The sequence below is a fragment of the Lampetra fluviatilis genome, chromosome 10, assembly GCF_964198595.1.
Source record: "Lampetra fluviatilis chromosome 10, kcLamFluv1.1, whole genome shotgun sequence".
Taxonomy (NCBI): domain Eukaryota; kingdom Metazoa; phylum Chordata; class Hyperoartia; order Petromyzontiformes; family Petromyzontidae; genus Lampetra; species Lampetra fluviatilis.
Window position 1 is genome coordinate 15,571,886 of NC_136284.1, and position 21,536 is coordinate 15,593,421.

Here is a 21,536-nt window from a genome sequence, read left to right on the forward strand (position 1 = left end):
GGCATGTCGAGCAGACGTACTAATATTTAAACTAACTTAAAGAGGAGAACATGGAGTCAAATGTCAATTGCACATCTAAATTGTAATATCGGGACTGGATCTTCAGACAAAGAAATGCCCATTCAAGAATTCTCACAACCAGCAGTGCACACATCTTGTGGGGAAATGATCCAGGAAGATGATACCACCACACTAGAGCAGATATGACTTCAAAAGACTTCTCCCACACAACACTAGATAGTGGTGCTTGTAAACATGTTCAATACAAGTCTATCATCTGATGTTTCCATCAATTACCAAATTCTGTTTAAGCAGCCACTGACAATCCAGCTGATCATTTTTACTCACTGCTGTAGAATAATGAGAATTGTGTCCTTTAAAACAAAATAAACAAACTGAACAAGGACAAAAGAGCGCATGCCTACAGATCGTGAGTTTTTCCGCAGCTGTGCGAATTGTGCAGGACACAAAGGCGCGTGGACACGACGAGACTCACGAGATGAACTTTCCAGCCTCCACGTGCAGCACGGGCTGCTGGAGGTGCACCTCCAGGATGAGGTCGTCCGGGTGGAAGCCGGCGCCAGGCTTGGCCGGCTGTGGGGAGAATATCCGCAAGTAGCCACTGAAGCTGCCCACGATAATCTTATCTGCGACAAATCAAATCAAATTATTAGTACATTTTTGCTACTTGTGCTATTCTTATATTCTTCTACAGCAAGGCTCTCATGAAGGAAGGCACTATGTTTCACAGTCGAGTTTTGTCTGTAGTAGTTTCATAGTAGGGGGTGATGTTGCTATGTGGTTTAACCCAATGAAGTAATTTGTGAGTGAATTTCAAATTTGGAAAATTTGGACCGCAAATTCCAGCGAGCATAGCCTAGTCTGTTTTCGAATAACCTCACTATATCCGTAACGTTCACTCTGAAGCAGATGGCATATATTTTCGATTAACCAGGGCGGCCGCTCGGATTGAACCGCAAGCTTCCGCTATAAGTCCCTGCTGTTTCCTCTGCACATAGGAAACATTTCCAGATTTCAAATGAAATAACATTTCACGGACGCACAAACAGCACAACCTTTATGTATGACGTTTTGCCAATTATGCTCATTGTAATTACTGGTGAAACGTCGTACTGGAATTGTAAATGTTGTGGGTTTACTCTCCAACACACCGGTGTGCTGTACTAGTAACAAGCAACATTTTCAGTAAGATGTCAGTGTTTGTTAGTGATGATTGCAAGAGAATACTTTCAGACTGCTTATTTGTAGCTTATGCCATTGAACTGTGACATTATTATTGAGTTACGAACAAATACAATGAAAAGCCAATTAAAGGAGTTAAACTGCAATGCAACATTAAGCGGAATACACCAGGATGCAACCGAGCGCGTAAAAGTGAAATGCACATGGACAGAGGCAAGACGGCGTTTACCATGTCCAGTGCTGCTGTTGTCAATGTTGGCCACACAGAGGCAGCCCTGGTCAAACTCCTCCTGTTGGCCTGCACTGGTGGACCACCAGTCGCGCGCTTTGAACAGGGACATATCCGCCGCGGCCTCTCCCTAGCCCTGCAGAGAAGCAGACATGTCTACATTGGCTTCCCGTTGGAAGTTTACGGGACGTTGCTTTATTGGTTGTCATTAAAACACGCAGTGCTCCCTCAGACAAGTGTTCTGCATTGCAGGTCTCGGAGTTCCAGTGGTGGCCCCTGGTGGCCTTTAGTGTAGCGCCTGACGTGCGGCCTCCCGACAGGACATAAAATGTGAAACACCCCTTGCCGGCAGTGTGGCGACCCTCACACTGATGATGTCTTATCGGCGAAAGTGAAAATTTGTGAAGAATGCGGTCTCAGACTAATGGAAGGACAAAATCTTTCCAAAGCATAAGATTAAGTAGCCTTCCGGCTCTCTTGAAACAATGGTGCATCTTGCTTAAACGAATGTTACGAAACGAATAGTGTGCAGCATTTCAATGTTTCATGTTATACAATAACTTTTCAAAAATGTGGTACGCATTGATAAACATTTGCAACATATTTACAGATAAATTCACCTTTGGTCTGAATGGGTATATAACTATAAATACTGAATCGTTGGTGTTGTTATATTGAAATGCTTGTTTTGTTGGCTGGGAAAAGGCAGGAAACGGGACAGTGCAGGACTCATGCCGCTGAGATGTTGTCTAGAGTTGTCTTTATACCACTTGAGAGTGCCAGTAGATGCTTTCTCTTGTAGAGGTTGCCCTCTGCTGGACAATACCGTGTGAATCCACCATAAACATTACCAATAACGCTACTTCATAGCAAGGTGCTCGGTTAAAAACATGTTAAAAATACAGACCTGTGACAAGGTGTCCAGCACTGTCCGTCGTGTTGACAGTCTCAGAGGAGTCGGACCTCCTGCGCCCGTTTCCGAGACGGCTAAGCTGATTACATGCTGCTTAGTCGGAGATAAGAGTAGGCAGATCTGCATCTGTAACAACAGTGGGCAGTTGTCACGGGAGGGGAAGACAATATCATTACACCCACACAGAGAAGTGTCAACCAGAATACATATTTTTATTATTTTATTGTTTCCCTTCTACGTGACTTTACCGAAAGAACCAAGAATACAAAATACAGCTGTTCACCTTCATAAAACTGGTGTCAAATAATATCTGAAAACCTTGCACATCAAAATATAATTGCATTTACATTCGAAAGAAATGCATTACAATATTCGTGAAAATATTACCACGCGCTCATTATAACTGCAAGCGTGTAATTGAGAAAATATTAATTATTTAATAACTTTTCATACCATACCTCCACTTTGTAAATTAATTTCACACAATTATATACAAAATATGTAGCAATTTATTGCAAAAGCACCATTTACGAACGTGGCTAACATTTTTGTATCTTGCAATTGCACAGATATACAGAAATAGGGAGTATGAGACGCATATATACAAGCACAATGCGCGTGAATTCTATTGCAAAAAATTGTAAATGCAGGAACAAAAAGTCTCATACCCACTCTGGTAACTTATAAACAATCTACTGCACTTTTTGTCGAGTATAAATGTAGATTCTAAATGTGTGTAACATTTATAATACCAAGGTCTACTATAAGCTGAGAGCTATTCTTGCCAACTTGCTGTCCAATGTATTTTCGAAACCATGGGTTGATACAAGCAAATATCATGCGAATAACACTCGTGCGGATTAATACATCATGGGACCTCCTTTGCCAGTACCAAAATATGAGAATAGGTTTTTCACCTTTTATCTGGCAACAAAACAGGTGTTAGGTTGTTAAAACACCAACCTGAAACCTTTTACAAGGAATCATGTCTGCATTAACCACAATACTTGTGGTCAAAATGCAAACAAAAACATACTCTGATAATATATGCATTGTCTTTAAAAATGATTGGTCAACACCAGAGACAGCTTTCTTTTGAGCCTCGTCTCAAACGGTGTTAGACCAGAGGACGCCAAAAGGCGTACAGCCCAAAGACAATGCACTATCAGAGTAATGAGAGCTCAAAATGCAAACCAAAAAAAAGGGGAAAAACTTATTCTCATATTTTGGACTGGCAAAGGAGGTCCCATGAAGTAGATGCTCACCCCGAGCTCTCATTACTCTCATAGTGGCATTGTCTTTGTGCTGTATGCCTTTTGGCGTCATCTGGTCTAACACCGTTTCAGACGAGGCTCAAAAGAAAGCTGTCTCTGGTGTGGACCAATCAGTTTCAAAGAAAATGCATATATTATCAGAGTATGGGTTTTTTGCATTTTGACCACAAGTATTGTGGTTAATGCAGACATGATTCCTTGTAAAAGGTTTCAGGTTGGTGTTTTAACAACTTAACACCTGTTTTGTTGCCAGATAAAAGGGGAAAACGTATTCTCATATTTTGTATTAATACTATTCAGTAAGTGGTAATCTTGATTTGAAGCTTTCGTGACTGCAGGAATCCATACTCTTTGGTTCTTTCGGTAAAATCACGTAGGTAGAAATAAAATAAAACAAATCATGACGTTTCCATCGCAACACAAGCAATCATCACACAAGCAATCCTCCTTGTGTTGCGATCGAAACGTCGTGATTTATTTAATTTAATTGTATCTCTACCTACGTGACTTTACCGAAAGAACCAAAGGGTAAGTGATAATCGTTTTCAACAATATAACCGATTACAAATCACACGGAGGCACCGGTGAAATAATTATTGCAAGTGACACAAGCACAGAGCGTGGTCACGTAGCAACCTGTAGCAGTCGGCTCTGCCCGTGTCCACAGAGCCGCGCCTTGTTGGATTTAATTGCTCCGTCGTCGCAATGCATGGCCAAAAGGAGTCTCTGTCATTCAAGACAGATGATATGGGGCACATTAGTTGCCAGCTCGAGATTGCATTTAACTACAGTATTCTGTTACCGTATAAACAGCACGTTGAATGATTTAACTGCAGCATGTACACACTACCTTGTATGAATACCCTATTGTTTCTGTAAAACGGTATTCAACCCACTCGGGCATCCTAAGGTAAATTATGCCCGAGATTATGGTTTATTCAGTCAGAAAGCTAATATGTTGGTATTACTCGGAGTGAACAATTTGATGATATTGCATTGTCAGTGGTGCACAAGAACAAATAACACAACCTCAATAGATTCGTAATAAAATGCCTTAAAAGGAAATGTGTATATAATACGTGGCGTTTGGAGCAATTTGCCAATATCCCTTCTCCATACGGAATTTACCCGAAGTTAATATATTTGTTGATACTGCTTCACGTGGTCTGTAACTACACAAACGTATTATGTATTACTTAATGCAACAAAGCTTGCTACCCAGCTGAAGCTCACACACATTCCCCAAGGGATTTCATCCCTAACAATTAATGTCCCTAAAAGTTAGCCGAAACATTTTCACTCTGCATAATTGTGATAGTGCTGTGAACACACTAACCAGTTGTGCACCACATAGCGAGTTCTCCGTTCGGCCAGACCAACAATATACGTGGAGCGAGAATGAGCTGAGCTCCGGCCACAAGGAGTCAAGAGCCAATGGAGAGCGCTTTCTCAAATCTCTGCTTTGATGACCAAAGCTCCGAGAGGGGTAGATGAATACTTAATACATGCAAAGGAATCTTGAGGTTTATCATTAATACATGTGTTGAGACATCAAAAGAGTTTCCTGCAGAAATCCAGTCTCTGCTATTTTGCATAAAAGCAGTGAAATGTTCACCATTCCATAATCAGGCTTCTTTTGTTGCTGGTAAAACCTGGATTGCAACATCTCATAAAGCAGGCCCAGTTTAGTGCCAGCATTATCCCCACTCGTGCCATAGCATTCAGGGATCGAACTGCACCATCAATGCTGAACCAGCACGTTTGATTGAGGACGCCCGACGTGTATATTCGATCTTAGAGGAGCCCACACAAACCAGAAGATAAGGACCACTCATACCCCATTGCAATGGGACCCAGCATGCAACAAGTGCCAATGCAGTGTTAAGGCACATGTGTTCTCCACAAGTAATACACTTAAGCACGTAAAAGTCAGTTCTGCGTTGCACAATGCCAATATGCATCAAATGTAATCAAAGTAATGCATGAACCAGCATGCATACCACATGTACCAACAACGACACGTCACGCATCACGTGAACCAGAAGACATGATTCGCACGTCGCATAAATAGGCTCAAAAGTACCACATAAATCAGCACACGTAATGCATACATCAGGAAAAGAGCAAACGTGATCCACATAAAATGACCCAGCACACAATCCATGCAAGACATGATCCAACAGCATGCACCCGCATTTCGCCTTAGATCACGCACGCCCGGCCGCCTTTGTCTCTCGTACTGACATTGACCACAGTACATCAGGTGGAGACTAATTGATGTCCGAGTCAACCTAGGCGAGGTCCAAGCCAGGCTCACAATCCGCCTCTCTGCTATCGCTCCGAGCCGTGGGTCGGACTCGAACCCTCGAACCGCGGAACCACAGCGGGCGCGACACACACGGGGCTCGTACCAAAAGGGAGGAGCAGCAGCAGCGCGACACGGAGTCGCGCTTCTCGGCGTCTGTCGCGACAGGGAGCGCGACCACTGCCCGCCAGAGTCGCGACACGTCTCGCCGTGCCCGCTCGCCCGCCCGCCCGCCCGCCGGGAGCGCCACACCAGCCGTCTCCCAGTATCCCAGCGGAGCGCGTTCGCCACACAGGGTCCCAGTCGATAAAGTCGCGAATCGGGGACTCTGTTCGCGACGTGATCGCGACGCCGGCTGGCGGGGTCTCGACAGGAAGGGCCGCCCCGGGTCGCGACCTCCTCCTCCTCGACGACGACGTCGTGCGCAGACGCGGTCGCTAGGCTACGGGGTCAAGCACAGGGCCGGGGGTCCGCGGCGAACAAGACGAGGCCCCCTCGCGCGCGCGCGTGTGCGCGTGCGTTGTTGTTGTTGTTGGTTGTTCACCGCAGACCCTGAGCTCGCCAGACACATGGGCCCCCCAGTGGCCCACGTGCTCATGGCCCTGTAGAGTCGCCCTCGTTCACTCGGGGCTAGCCGGCTCCCCTGTCACCCTCGTTCACTCGGGGCTAGCCGCGTGGCCAGGGCTCTGAGTGTGTCTGCTTAACGACTTTAACGATCGTGCTGTGCAGTTTTTGGTTGTCCCGATAAATTCGATAAAACGCCTCCTCGTTCGAGACCCAAACGTGGCCGCACGCCTCCGCCCGGCGTTGACATTCCTCGTCATGCGAAGACCCCGGTCCCACCGGAACGTCGGACAGGCCGATGAGCAAACTCCTCCTTCGTAGCCCCGAACTTGAAGACAAACAGGGCCGCAGTGGTGGCGCAATCGCGGCCACGCGACTCGAAGCACGGCCCGGTGAGCGCCGCGCTCCTTCGTCGGATGAGGAAATCGCGAAACGAGGACGAACTCCCTCGCGAAGCCCTCCTCGACGTGCCCCACGGGACTCGACGTTTCGCAGCGAGCTCTCGGACACATTGCTCCCTCCGTCGTGCCATTGAACAAGAACGGGAGCTGCTGCGTGATACGCGTGGCTCCACCTCGGGGTTAGTGCTGCTTATCGCAGTCTCCCAGGCGCCGCCCTCTGCACGGGATACCGCCCTGCTTCCTGATACCCCTGCTGCCACAGCCGCCGGCTGCTGCTGTCGACCCTGCTGCTGCCCCTGCTGCGGCCCCTGCCCCTGCTGCGGCCCCTGCTGCGGCCTCTGCTGCCCCTGCTGCCTCTGCTGCCCCCGTCCCATCCGCGATGTGGCTCCTCGGTGGCCCCGGCACGGCGCTGCTGGCCGCGGCCGCGACGCTGACGGTGTTGGCCGTCGCGTGGAGAGCGGCGAGGAGGAGGCGCGGCCCTCCGGGACAGGTGAACTCGCACACAGCAGTGGATACAGCACACACAGTACAACAGATAGAGCACACACAGTACAACAGATAGAGTACAGATAGAGCACACATAGTACAACACAGCAGTGGATAGAGCACACACAGTACAGCAGGTAGAGCACACACAGTACAGATAGAGCACACACAGTACAGCAGGTAGAGCACACACACAGTACAGCAGATAGAGTACAGATAGAGCACACACAGTACAACACAGCAGTGGATAGAGCACACATAGTACAGCAGGTAGAGCACACACAGTACAACAGTGGATAGAGCACACAACGATACCACAGCACGTGTCCACTCAGTGTTTAAAACTCAGATAACGCAGCATTGAAGATGTAACAAAGCAGATGGCAACATAGCATATCCCATCTAACACAAAGCAGATACCACATACATCACGGCAGACACCAGAGTGTACCACACGCCGCAAAGTCGATGGCATGCTGCAAGTAGCTGCCACAGCACATACCACGTAGCAGACAGACACAGCAGATACCATATTCACACAGCAGATACTGTGCAACAGAATACATTCCACGAATTAGACGCCACGTACCAGTAGCACACACGAGTTACCGCATACTAGATGCTCTAGCACATATACCATTTAAAAGACACCACACAACAAAGACCGGGCACGTGGGGAGAAGTTGCATGTTGACGCGTCCCAGTTGGGCCTATGGAGCGACCAGGTCGTGGCTTGAGAGCCCACGTGGGAGGCCCATGCGGCCAGATGCCTAGAGCCTGCCAAGGGAATTCCACTGATCACGTGACATGATGCATGGCCAGCAACACCTCGACACATCCATCAACACCGCGGCTCTCGACACAGCACAGCAGGCTCCGGGCCTGCCCCCTTGCAGTTTAACAACAACACAAACCACGTACATCTTTACACATAACTGCACGCAAAGATAATAAGTAATTTAAGAAAAATATGACAGGGAAACGGGTCACCGTGGAATGTCTTGGTGGCAACAAAATGTACAACAGTCAAACTGTTGTGTTAAAGATGAACTAATTGGATACAAAGGGAAATAGACGCAGTTTATTCCGTCACCTATGTCGAGTCACAATGTAATGTGTGTTTGTCATCTGCTGTACACTTGCTGTGGCTGTGTTTGTCATCTGCTGTATACTTGCTGTGGCTGTGTTTGTCATCTGCTGTATACTTGATGTGTTTGTGTACAAGTGGCTCTGCGTGTGATACGGCTCTCAAACTACTTTGGTCAAAGACTAAAACCACCCCAAAATGCCACTTCTTTGAAAGGTCGCCGGCCCCTGCTCTAGAGGACACCGCGATGTGATGGGTGGCGTTGTGGCACGTGACGTGTATTCACAGCAGAGGTCACCAATTCCATCATCACAACTTTTTTTTTAGTACTCTCTTACAAGGTTATTTTTACAGCTGACCTTGGGGTTCGAGTTTGAGCTGGAGTGACCCGATTTCGAGTTGTAAGAACGTGGGGGGTTTGAGCTGGAATCGCTGGAGAGTCATGTGCAGGCTCGGGCTGGCCAGGGGGCAGTCGAGGCAAATGACCGATGGGGGGGGGGCGGTCCATTCTGAGGGCCGGTGGGCCGGTCTGTGTGGGGAAATTGCAAATGTGACGAGAGTAAATAGAATAATGAAACCATGTTATTGCCTCTAATGTGTACACTTCTTGCTTTTTTACACTCAGTTTGCGTTAAGTCCCCATATATTCAGCAGCCCCATAGATTCTTCTCAACCGACCATTTGTTTTTTGGACAAGCCCAAATGGGCCAATGACATTGCACGGCGATTTGGGCCGCTGTGTTTGCAAATGCCTGGGCCGATTTTTCTTGTCCCAGTCCACCATTGATCCTGTGGCTGGTATCACAAAACTCCTGACATGCGATGTTTGTCTTCTCCCCTGCTTGACACCACAAAGAGGAAACTAGTGAAGGCGTTTTTGCATTTCGGCACTGGATTGGAGGTGGTTGGTCGTGGGTTAGAGTTGCCAGATTGGAACCAATCGAGGAACAGATCAGAGCCGATCACGCACTGCACTGTAATCCACTGTTTGACGGCAATAATGCCACTTACACATCAATTTGTCATCATATGCTGTGCTCTGTGCACCCCAGCAGGATACAGAAAACCCTTCCCTCTCGCGCGGGTTTAGTGGTTGCGGTTTTGCAGATTCCTGCCAAATTTATTGAGGTACAGTTTGCTGATCGCACCCTCCCTCTGGCTCGACCAGTCGAGGTAACTGCACTGCTCGCGATGATGCTGTTGCCGCCGCAGAAGAACACGTGGCGCCCTCCTGCCTCCATCTCGTCTCCTGTGCGGCCGATCGCGGTCCCAGGCCACGCGGTGTTCCCAGCCTCCAGGGATCTGTCTTCCTGTAGAGTTTGAGTTTGAGGATCGCGGATTAGCCGTTAGCGGCAATTTACAAAGAACGTGACCCCTGCCGCGATGGACAGGTTTTTTTGCTGTATACGATACCTACCACCAGGTAGCTGTTGTAGAATCACCCTCACAAGGTGACACACGTGGTGCCGGGAGGGCGGGGGGGTGCCTGTGTTGGTGCTGGGGAGTAGAGGAGGAACCCACGTGTGTTGTCATGTCTGGTGCACACGGGGAGGGGGGTGGGGGTAGGGGGGTGGGGGTGTCAACATCAGAGGCCCTTCACCCAACGAGCTCCAGCACTTTCAGTTTTAAATAAATTGTTTTGTTCCAGACACTTGCATGGATCCAGTGGCAATGCCTCTGGCTGAGAGAACCACACGAAGGCATGCAAAGGGGATGACGTTTCTTGACGTCATTACAATGCACAGGGCGAGGCCAATGGTGAACCCCACCGCATTTGGAACTTGTCCGACCTTGGTAAAGGTGCAGCCCTAACACCATTGCTAATCGAAGGCCTCCTCTAGAGAGCCCCTCTCTACAGGGTATTTGGCCTACTCTTCCACACTAGCCAGACATCTTGAAAGAGGTGGGGGTACTCACACTTTACCCCACCACACGTGACCCGCTGACCAGCTAACTGTGGTGTAGCCATTGATACTCAGTCCAGACAAATATAGATGACCTTTAATTGGATGTTCTATTACCTTGTATTTTTAGTAACGGACAGTTCCTGTAGCACACCGCATTTTATTTACACTCGGTATAAAATAGCTGCAAGCGTTAACGCATGGTCCTTAGTTTGATTCCAGCGTGGTGAAGCATGGTCAGACAACCCCGTGTGGAGAAGCCTTTATCCACCTGTAGATTAACAAAGGGCTATAAGTTGTTATTTTTCTTAAGCACAAAATACAGTCATGGAGAATGTAGCGCACTGACCAAAAAAGTCACACTAAGCAGGGTGGCACAGTGGTAACACTTGTGCCTCAGAGTAAGTAGGGTCTGGGTTCTATTCCTGACTCGGATACATCTCTGTGTGGCAATTTGCATGTTCTCCAAGTTACCTGGTTTTCTCTGCCATAGCTATAAAAAAACACTCAGTGTAATTGGAACTGACCAAACATCACAATGCTGAATGAGTACAGGACCTACAAATTACTTAATTCGAAATTACAAAGTGCAGCATCGCCCCCTACAGCAAGAACTTGGCAGGACCCTATTGAAAAAGAGTCGTTAGACTCGGTGAGGTTTTCCTGGGTAAACGAGCGGAACAACACGGTTGATCATGTGAGCTGTGAATTTGACTGTCTCAGTGTTTTGCCCAAAACTGTCGCGTATTGGCACGCTACACTGTCTCTCTGTGAATTTCATCACTGTCGGGACAATTGGGTAAGTTCCTAGTTCCTACATACAGTGCGGTATATCATTATGGCATTGTGGATACTTTTTCGTACGATGATATCCGCAAATGTACTTCATTTTTATGCACACAATTGTGGATGATTGCCGATGATAGGAAGAATTGAGCCATGGACCCTCGTGCAGATAATAGGCGTCGTGGGTAATAGAGTTGCGACCAGAGGGGCTCTACTGTATTAGTATAGTGGTATCGTAGCCAGGGAATCGCCTGGCACTGTGTTGTCCCCAAGCAGTGCTCCTTTAAGTCAGCTGCCCGGTGCAGCGTGTTTAATTTCAACAGCAGCATAACCCGTGCTTTCATGTCACCACATCACCGGGGAATGTACCCAAGTCTCATCAGATCTCAGATGCTACGCAGGGGTGAGGGCTGGATATTGCTTGGATGAGCGATCGCCGTGCATAAGACAGCTTCCGCGTGGTACTACGTAATTGACAGCGGAGAGCAGTGCATCAAAATCCATTGTACCGCGCTCCTCTTCCACTGTGTGCTCTCCTCCCTTCGCAAACCCTCATGAGCAGCGTAATGAAGCATAGTCAGTAACCCCCATGGTTCGTATGGCTTTGGGAGGCACTAATCAGCAGTGGATCGACAATGAGGGGTGTGCCTGTAACACTATGGTCGTCCCCCAGGTGGCTAGGTATGCTACGTACTTGAGCTAAGAGCAAGCACTTAGCCAGGGCTGGGCCCCAAGTGATCGAACGAGTCTGGGTGGAGCTGCAGCAGCAGCCTCCGCTGGCGGCGGTTCCAGTGATCGTGCCTACTCCCTTCGTGCAGAGTTAGGGGCTTTGTGGGTAAATTGAGAATGTATTGAAAGAAACGTCAGTACGGAGCCGGCTTGTCAGCTCACAGCGAGCGCAGCAACTACGCTCAACAAGTCTCTTGCTTTCTAACCATGTGAGTGGGAACTCACATGGGTCGTTTTGAGGAATTTGTAAATGCTGTAACGTGGAACAAAAATGTGGATACTTGCCGGATATTCCAGCACGAGTGACATCTCCAGCTTGGCCCATTGCTTCTACTGTCTCGTGATTGCATTGTCTTGGATAAGCATGGATCTGTTGGGCTTCATTGGACAATCTTGAATGGTGGTGGATGTGTTTAAGCGTGGAGCATCCTGATTCTCACTTTAAGCTTCGTTCAAGATTTCGGATTTTATTGCCAATTCAGGTGAATAAATGTTTCAAACCTGACCTTGGATTCATGAAGCATATGATTTCATATTTGTTTTTGTCAATTATGCCCAGTGTGTTATGTATGGTTATAGTCTACATTGATTATGAGTCATTGTAAAAACTCAGCCTGTTTGTGCATTTATCATTTACCAGAGGAGATACAATTTAGATAAACATGTGTTTTCATTCCATGTTAATACGTAAATCATTATGTCTGTGTTCTCTATTTGACAGACTCAAGATGAGGACGACCAGAGCAGCAAATCACCAGAAGACAGCAAGTACAGCACTGCATCGGACCAGCGACAGGACAGCCAACCCACGCTGGACAGCAGTCCAGTAGTCCAAGCATCGTCCAGCAAAGCAGCGCTGAAGAGGAGACCACTCAACCAGGCAGGCGGGAGCCACTCCGCAGCGCAGGGCGACTTATTAACCCAACGAGCGGGTGGCAGCTTGTTAAACCAAACCGGAGAGAACAAAACATCCGTGGAACGCAGAGCAGAAAACCTCGCGGAGCCCGAGTCGAAGCCAGAATGCGGCGGTGCTGACTGGCGAAGGCAGAGAGGGTCATTTGGGGCGGAGAGCGGCGAGGAGTGGCAGTTACCGCAGAGTAAGGAAGTGCCACGGGGCGACCACACGACTCAGCAGCTGCCGGTCAGCAGAATATTGCCACCGAGATACAGCGCAGAGGAGCTGGAGAACAGCAGCACGGAGCAGCTGAAGAACAGCAGTTCTGAACAGCTGGAGAACAGCAGCTCAGAGCAGCTCAGGAACATCAGTTCTAAACCGCTGAAGAACAGCAGCTCGGAACAGCTGAAGAACAGCAGCTCGGAACAGCTGAAGAACAGCAGCTCGGAACAGCTGAAGAACAGCAGCTCAGAGCAGCTGGAGAACATCAGTTCTGAACAGCTGAAGAACAGCAGCTCGGAACAGCTGAAGAACAGCAGCTCGGAACAGCTGAAGAACAGCAGCTTGGAACAGCTGGAGAACAGCAGCTTGGAACAGCTGGAGAACAGCAGTTCTAAACAGCTGGAGAACAGCAGTTCTGAACAGCTGGCGAACAGCAGCTCGGTACAGCTGGAGAACAGAAGCTTGGAACAGCTGAAGAACATCAGTTCTGAACAGCTGGAGAACAGCAGTTCAGAACAGGTGAAGAACAGCAGCTCGGAACAGCTAGAGAACAGCAGCTCGGAACAGCTGAAGAACATCAGTTCTGAACAGCTGGAGAACAGCAGCTTGGAACAGCTGAAGAACATCAGTTCTGAACAGCTGGAGAACAGCAGTTCTGAACAGCTGAAGAACAGCAGCTCAGAACAGGTGAAGAACAGCAGCTCGGAACAGCTGGAGAACAGCAGCTTGGAACAGCTGAAGAACATCAGTTCTGAACAGCTGGAGAACAGCAGTTCTGAACAGCTGGAGAACAGCAGCTCAGAACAGGTGAAGAACAGCAGCTCGGAACAGCTGGAGAACAGCAGCTTGGAACAGCTGAAGAACATCAGTTCTGAACAGCTGGAGAACAGCAGTTCTGAACAGCTGGAGAACAGCAGCTCAGAACAGGTGAAGAACAGCAGCTCGGAACAGCTGGAGAACAGCAGCTTGGAACAGCTGAAGAACATCAGTTCTGAACAGCTGGAGAACAGCAGCTCGGAACAGCTGGAGAACAGCAGCTTGGAACAGCTGAAGAACAGCAGCTCGGAACAGCTGGAGAACAGCAGCTTGGAACAGCTGAAGAACATCAGTTCTGAACAGCTGGAGAACATCAGTTCTGAACAGCTGGAGAACAGCAGCTCAGAACAGGTGAAGAACAGCAGCTCGGAACAGCTGGAGAACATCAGTTCTGAACAGCTGGAGAACATCAGTTCTGAACAGCTGGAGAACAGCAGCTCAGAACAGGTGAAGAACAGCAGCTCGGAACAGCTGGAGAACAGCAGCTTGGAACAGCTGAAGAACATCAGTTCTGAACAGCTGGAGAACAGCAGTTCTGAACAGCTGGAGAACATCAGTTCTGAACAGCTGGAGAACATCAGTTCTGAACAGCTGGAGAACAGCAGCTCAGAACAGGTGAAGAACAGCAGCTCGGAACAGCTGGAGAACAGCAGCTTGGAACAGCTGAAGAACATCAGTTCTGAACAGCTGGAGAACAGCAGTTCTGAACAGCTGGAGAACAGCAGCTCGGAACAGCTGAAGTACTGCAGCTCGGAACAGCTGAAGAACTGCAGCACAGAGCAGTTAGAAAACAGCAGTACAGAGCAGCTGGAGAAAAGCACGGATCAGCTAGAAAACAGCAGCACGGAACAGCTTGAGCAGAGCAGCTCAGAACAGCTTGAGCAGAGCAGCTCAGAACAGCTTGAGCAGAAGAGCTCAGAACAGCTTGAGCAGAAGAGCTCAGAACAGCTTGAGCAGAGCAGCACAGAACAGTTTGAGCAGAGCAGCACAGAACAGTTTGAGAACAGCAGCACAGAACAGCTTGAGCAGAGCAGCACAGAACAGTTTGAGCAGAGCAGCACAGAACAGCTTGAGCAGAGCAGCACAGAACAGCTAGAGAACAGCAGCACGGAACAGCTAGAGCAGAGCAGCTCGGAGCAGCTTGAGCAGAGCAGCACCGAACAGCAGAGCAGCTCAGAACAGCAGAGCAGCTCAGAACAGCAGAGCAGCACGAAACATCTAGAGAACAGCAGCTCGGAACAGCTAGAGAACAGCAGCTCGGAACAGCTAGAGAACAGCAGCTCGGAACAGCTAGAGAACAGCAGCTCGGAACAGCTAGAGAACAGCAGCACAGAACAGCAGAGCAGCACGGAACAGCTTGAGCAGAGCAGCTCAGAACAGTTTGAGCAGAACAACTCAGAAAAGCTTGAGCAGAGCAGTACGGAACAGCACAGTGGCACGGAACAGCTAGAGAACAGCAGCACAGAACAGCAGAGCAGCACGGAACAGCTAGAGAACAGTGTAGAACAGTTGGCGAGCAGTGCAACAGTAATGGAGGGTCGCACAACAACAGATCCGTTAACGCAGCACAGCGGTGCGGTTGTGGAGCTTCAAGCAGAGCGGCGAGAGCAGAGCGAGACGCCACTGGACTGCACCGGGGAGCTGCTACAGGAGGGGAGGACGGAGCGCGTGGTGGATGGGCCGCAGGTCCGTACCGAGGCACAGACCGCCGAGAGCGCCGAGCCCACGGGCGACGGGGCGGCCCCGGCGCGGAAGAGCGGCACGGTGTTGGTGCTGGGTCTGGACGGAGCCGGCAAGACGAGCCTGCTGGAGGCGCTGGCGGTGCAGCCCTATGCCGGGAGCCCGGCCCCGCAGGTCAAGCCGGCGCCCACGCAGGGCACGCACACGGTGTGCGTGCACCACGCGGAGCAACACAGCACCAAGTATCTGGAGGGTACGTGCGCGTCTAGAGCTTTGAGCGGACACGCGTGCGTGTGTGTGCGCGCGTGTGCAGCGGTCGTGTAAATGGCTAGTGCGCTGCGCTACGAACCCAGCAACCCGAGTTCAATTCCCGCTCATGTTCAACATCGGTGACCAATATCTGAACCGGTTCTGGGCCTCCCCTAGGTTGACTCGGCCTTAAATGAGTACCATGTGCGATTTGTAAACAACACAAAGGCTATACAGGGGATATTTGTAATTTCTTTGGGTGCTATTGCGGATAGTAGGCTGCATAACAAACCTGGCGACTGGAGTTTGATTTTCGGCCACGAATAAACATCTGGCATATTTTCCAAACTGGTGCTGTGCCTCACTTAGGTCGACTCGGCCTTAAACGAGTGCCCAGTGCAGTGTTTAAACATCAGCGCTGGAGAGAGAGAGAGAGAGTCAGCCGGGCGTGGTGCCGGCGACGCCACCCCGACGTCGTCCTGCGCCGTGCCAACCTTCGCCGGTGTTGGCTCCACAGCGCTTGCCCCACCCGCCTGTGAAGACTCCCCTGCAGAGTTATGGGAAACTGATGTCGCAGTAATCGTCATATCGTGAAAAAATCGTGTAGTATTGTATCATGAAACATTGTCTCGTGGCAACCCGACTATCAGCTATCATAGATAGGTATCCCTATCTCAGGTGAGCAAGCCAAGCCATGGGAGGGTTCATTAACATTCTGACTGGGTGGTAGTACGTTAAACATTCGTAGAGGGCAGTGCGAAGGGAATCTGAGGTTAATTTACATAAATTATCAATCAGAATGCAATTATAAAAGCTGTATTGAGTTCATGACACTTGTTTCCATGGCATTGCACATTTCATTATTGCATGATTTCTACGTCAATTGTAGCGGTGTTGCAGTGGTTGGCGCACTGCGCTCCGTACCTGGCCACCTGCGTTTGATTGCCGGCCAGGCTTGGTGCTGGCCGCCACCACCCCCTCGTGCGCCATGCGGCCCTGAATGGGTGCACACGAGTGGCACCTTCCCAGTCTATAAAAGACCGTACGGTGGAACTTTTCATTTGGTATGGGGATTGATGGTGCAGTGATTCGCACACTATGCTACAAATCATTAATTCCCAGCCATTGGTTAATATCATTGGCAAGTTGTGTCCGAACCTGTTCTGGTCCTCCCCTAGGTTGGCTCGGCCTTCTGTTAGTATCCGGTGTGGCATGTGGGCATCGACAGTCCGAATACAAAGGTGGCCAGGCAAAGAGCTGCCCACACTACCCCGTCGAGTGCCATGCCAGCCTTAATAGGTGCTCACTAACAGGTCTTCCTGCAACAGTCCTCATGGTTGCATGCGGGATAGTTCATCTTTGTCTGTGTGTGTGTGTTTGTGTTACCATGTGACACGTGGACAGTTGGGGGAAGCGAAGACCTGCGGCCCCACTGGCAGCGCTACTTACAGGTGAGGTGTCGCCACAACACACTCGCCTCAAACCTGACAAGCGCCGACACTCGGTACTCGGAGGAAACCCAAGCGACTGCACCGGCACACTGATGTACACCTACAGACCATCGTTGTAATGAACACCGCCGTGTCCTTCAGCCGTCCGAGCAAAATCATTCCACGGTCAACACGCCTCCGTCACAACGTGCGTCTCTCCACGTGAAACAGTGCAGTGTGCCAAGCGTGTACGGTTGTGTTGTATCACATGTGAGTGAGTTTGTTGAACAGTGGCAATGTGGTCGTTACGTTTGAGAAAAATGAGAATCACGCAGCAAGCTGTTGGTGTGCGATAGCTGCACATTGCAGGTGGTGTGCATAGAGAATTGACGAGGTTGCAGCAGAGTTTGTGACATTGTGGTTACGAGCCAAGGAATGGATGGAACATGTCCGAGCTGACGTTAAGCTTTAGAGATGGAGCAGTGAAATCCGTTCACCTGTCGGATGGATTTTGCATCGCCCGATTATGAGGGACGGTGGCAACTTGGGGAGGTCTTTGTCCAGCAGTGGATTGATCATGGCTGGTAATGATGATGGTTACTTGGGGTGTAATTATGCATCGACTCATTAAGCTAAATGGGTTCTTAAATTGTGCTTTTAACAAACGATTCGTGATAATTTGTATGCCTTGTATGTCAATGGCTTGCATGACCCCACTTGCCACTGGAGGCCAATATATTCAACACAAAAGCAAATAAAATAGATTCTCGAATCAAGTTGCAACCCTGAGTCTCGACAATTCGTCAAATCGTTAAAGGCTTAGTGATTAATAACCTGCATGAACATCAATGGTGTTGACTGCTATTTGAACCTGGCCTAGGTCAGTACTGAATTAAAAGTAAGTACCGGGTGTAGCGTGTTCACATCGGCACTGGGGATACACATGGGGCCAGTCGCACATCCTTGAGTACCACGCTGGTCTCAAGAGGTGCTCACCAACAGCCTTCGCCCCAGCAGTCACCCGAGTCTGAATGTCCCTTCCTACTTCGCAGAACGTGGACGTGATGCTGTTTGTGGTGGACTGTGCGGACCACGCGCGCCTCCCGCTCGCTCGAGAGGAGCTGCAGAAACTGATGCAGGCGGGGTCCGGCCTGAACATCCCTACCATCGTCCTGGCCCACAAGCAGGTGAGTGGTGCTCGCTCGCTCGCTCGCCGTCTCACACCCGTGCCTCCCCGCCACGTGCATGAGCCACCAGCTGCGCTCCGGCCTACCGGCACCACACGCACGGTCACGGTTTGTCCCATACAGTGGAAGTCCTCTTTACAATCCTGCCTCTGATTACCCGCTCTTCTTCTTATCTGCGTTCCTGAATTGATCCGTGGACCCTCCTATTTATAATAGATTTAACCCAGACGTCAGGGCAACATCCTATTATTGTCATAACGTACAGATGTATTGTGAGAATTAGCCAAGCTAATGGGCCCTCTCGTGTGAATGTGGGAACTCTACATATTTGGTTCCCAGAGACAGACTTTGCAGCGGTGGGCACTGGTGACTATACTGTGCTGACGAGCCCTAATTGTGACGAAACCAGTCCACAGTTCTCTGTCACTGCATCACGACTGGCAGACGATCACATTTGCTCAATTTATTTTGATGCCGACCTAAGACAAAGACCCACAATGCACTTCTTCAGGAACTCATGATGAATTTTGCACAAGGCTCAAATTAACCCAGAGATCATGGTAAAGGTATGCTATTATCCGCATTTATCTGCGGTTTTGAAGAGATGTAAAATGCGCATATAAACATGGACACTAGGATCCGGCCATCATTACCCCCCCCCCCCCCGGCAGTATCGGCACAGTTGGAGGCGTTCACTGTTGTTTCACAAAGGCCATGTTTTTGTACGAACGTCGACGATGTTTTCACATGGCCAACGAGGAGCAACTGTTAAACATCGGTGTGAATGAACTTAAATAACTTTAATTGTGTAGCCAACTTCGTTCTACCTGACAATTGCCATTGTGAGAACTAACCCCAGTACATCACACCTACTGTACCGCACGGAGTTAGTTTGCGCATGATATTTTACAAACGCCAAGTCGAGCTTTCGCGAAGGAGCCTGTCAAACAAGTTCATCACGGCCTAACAGCTAATGCCCATCCCTAGCAGCTGGAAAATACTTGTGTTAGCCAGAACGAGAGGTCAGTCTGCTCAGAAGTGAAATAGTTTCAGATGAACGGCTACACAGGGACAACCTGCAATACCATACGGGCCTATCTTTGTGCGCACACACACTGCTCATACAGTGAGATCAATAGTGTACCTTCAAGTTGATATAACAGAACGAGCAGGAAAGCACATGCAAGCCATGCATATACAACAGTACAAACAAAACAAAAATAGCCTTGATTATAGAATCGTGACCCTGAATTAGCGACATTCTCTTCTGCGTATGTGCTATGAAGAAAGGGCCGTTGCCCCGAAACGTTGCCCATTATTTATTTGTGCTGTCCAGGCCGCACACACAACTGTGGTATTGAGCGTGGGGGTCCGTGCGGCGCCGTGAGCGTGCGTGGCCGTGTGCTTGCAGGATGTGGCGGGCGCGTGCGACGTCGCGGCTCTCTACACCGCGCTGGCCCTCGACTCGGACGAGCAACGTCAGCGGGTGGGCAGACTCTTCGTGCTGCCCACTCACCTGCCTTCCCCCGACATCGTGGACGTCTCCCTCCTCATACAGTTCGTCTTGGAGGGAGACGTCAAGTCAACGATTCCGATGCATAGCTCCAACCCGCTTCTGTAAACGATAAAGCGGCTGAATGCTTTTGAACGCCCGTCGCAGGTCTCCGGCACCGATTATAATTGCCGCCTTTGCGGGTTGTGAAGTCCCCTGGCAAGCGCTGTCTTGTGCCTTAGCCAAGGCGACTGGGTTCCCGCGCCCTTGTGATGGGTCTGGGGGTGAAACCCGCAGCTTTGGAAGGGGCTGAGCCCCCACACCCCCCACCTTTCTGAACTTTAGCTGAACATTCGTTTGAGATTTAACAGCGACCTTGTCGTGCTCCCCCTGTGTTTTTGGGTGCCATCCACACCCCCCCCCCCCTTGTGAGAGTGCCGTGCTAGACGTGTGGGCGGCGTCGAGGTGACTACTCGCGCGAGGCGTCGGGCCCGAGTGTTGAGGCTGCGACGGAATCGTCGCCGGGCCTCCGTGCGGTGCAGCCGTTGAGGTGAAACGAGTCGGGAGACTGGCAGTGTCCTCTCTTCAAGTTACAATCCCCGTGTTTGCCCGTTCGGCGGTATTGACAGTTCATGCAATACGCACAGAGTCGCATCAGGCTGATGTCGCTAGGAGGCGCTATCGCGTCGTTTCTGAAACTCGCGCTTTGGCAAGAAGTACTGTTTTCTCATTCACAGAGTGTTGGACTTATCAGACGGCTAAGGGCGTGCACCGACCATGCATAGCAACTGGTTGTTCTTGAGTTCAGTCTTAAAGCGATATATTTTTTTAACCCAGATGTCTACGGCTTTGGTTAGAGTTCTTTATTCGCAACCTGAATACCGCAAGTTCAAACTCGGCTCAGAGTTCGCCTCGGCCCATCATCAGCCCATCGTGGTCAATAACGTGACGTCCTGTGCCAGGACACGAATGGGCGTGGTATCGTGGGGGTGACCGGCCATGGGAATGTGGAATTTCCAGTGTTAGCTCGGCGGGCGCCAACAGAGGGAGCACTTGCACGTCGGAGCAGGGAGGCAGCGGCTTTTTGTTTGTTTCCGTGCGTACGCGTTTGGTTGAAGTGCCCTGCAGGTTTCTATTGTTCCGTGTGCACGTTCCCAGATGCAGACACGATCACAGTCTGTGCGAGCGTTGGCCAATCCACTCTGTAATCCATGCCACGCCAATACATTTGCCACAAATGCAATGAATGTGTTAAGTTATGGGTCGCTGTGCTGTACTGTGTATGCTTTCGGGTCACACAGTTCGGCATTGTTTCGGGTTGTTCGTTGCGGACTGTGTAATGTTACTTTGAAGGGAGGGAGATGGAGCTTTGAACCCAGTATCTCAACACCGCTCCAAGCTATGAAAACGAATACACAGCGGTGTTCTACTAGCTCCATCGTGGCCCAATCCAAACCCGCGGTGAATGCATCGGCAGTAGTGGCGTGTTTATAATTCTCTTCCTAAGGTCGGTTAATAAACTGTTTTGTACGCGGACGATGTGTGGAGAGCACATTACCTTGGCACCGATGAAGAGTACATTGCCGTGCCTTCTAGACCCTGCAGCAATGTCTCACGGTGTTGAGTTTGTGTTTGTTATGATGAACAATTGTACGCTCACAGTGGCCAAATAAAATAAATGTTG

At 49.7% G+C, this 21,536-nt stretch overlaps 2 protein-coding genes across 4 annotated transcripts in view; one reads left to right on the forward strand and one right to left on the reverse strand.

The window, feature by feature from the left end:
* Nucleotides 1–6,679, reverse strand: part of BBS9 (Bardet-Biedl syndrome 9) — a 51,114-nt gene extending 44,435 nt beyond the window's left edge. For 2 of the 3 annotated variants that reach the window (XM_078860645.1, XM_078860643.1), the window contains exons 1-4: nt 6,031–6,679; nt 2,340–2,471; nt 1,433–1,568; nt 497–647 (exon numbers count right to left, since the gene is read on the reverse strand). In XM_078860645.1, coding sequence (XP_078716771.1) covers nt 497–647; nt 1,433–1,544 — 263 coding nt within the window. In that variant the 5' untranslated portion in view covers nt 1,545–1,568; nt 2,340–2,471; nt 6,031–6,679. Of the gene's footprint in view, nt 1–496; nt 648–1,432; nt 1,569–2,339; nt 2,472–6,030 lie in introns of those variants that run through there. The other variant, XM_078860646.1, reaches the window with a different exon arrangement.
* Nucleotide 6,680: 1 nt separating this feature from the next.
* LOC144934628 (uncharacterized) lies at nt 6,681–21,536 on the forward strand. Its single transcript, XM_078860642.1, has 5 exons — nt 6,681–7,379; nt 12,603–15,747; nt 17,148–17,194; nt 18,226–18,360; nt 19,772–21,536. Exons 1-5 carry the CDS (start codon nt 7,269–7,271, stop codon nt 19,979–19,981), a joined length of 3,648 nt encoding a protein of 1,215 aa, XP_078716768.1. The 5' UTR covers nt 6,681–7,268; the 3' UTR covers nt 19,982–21,536.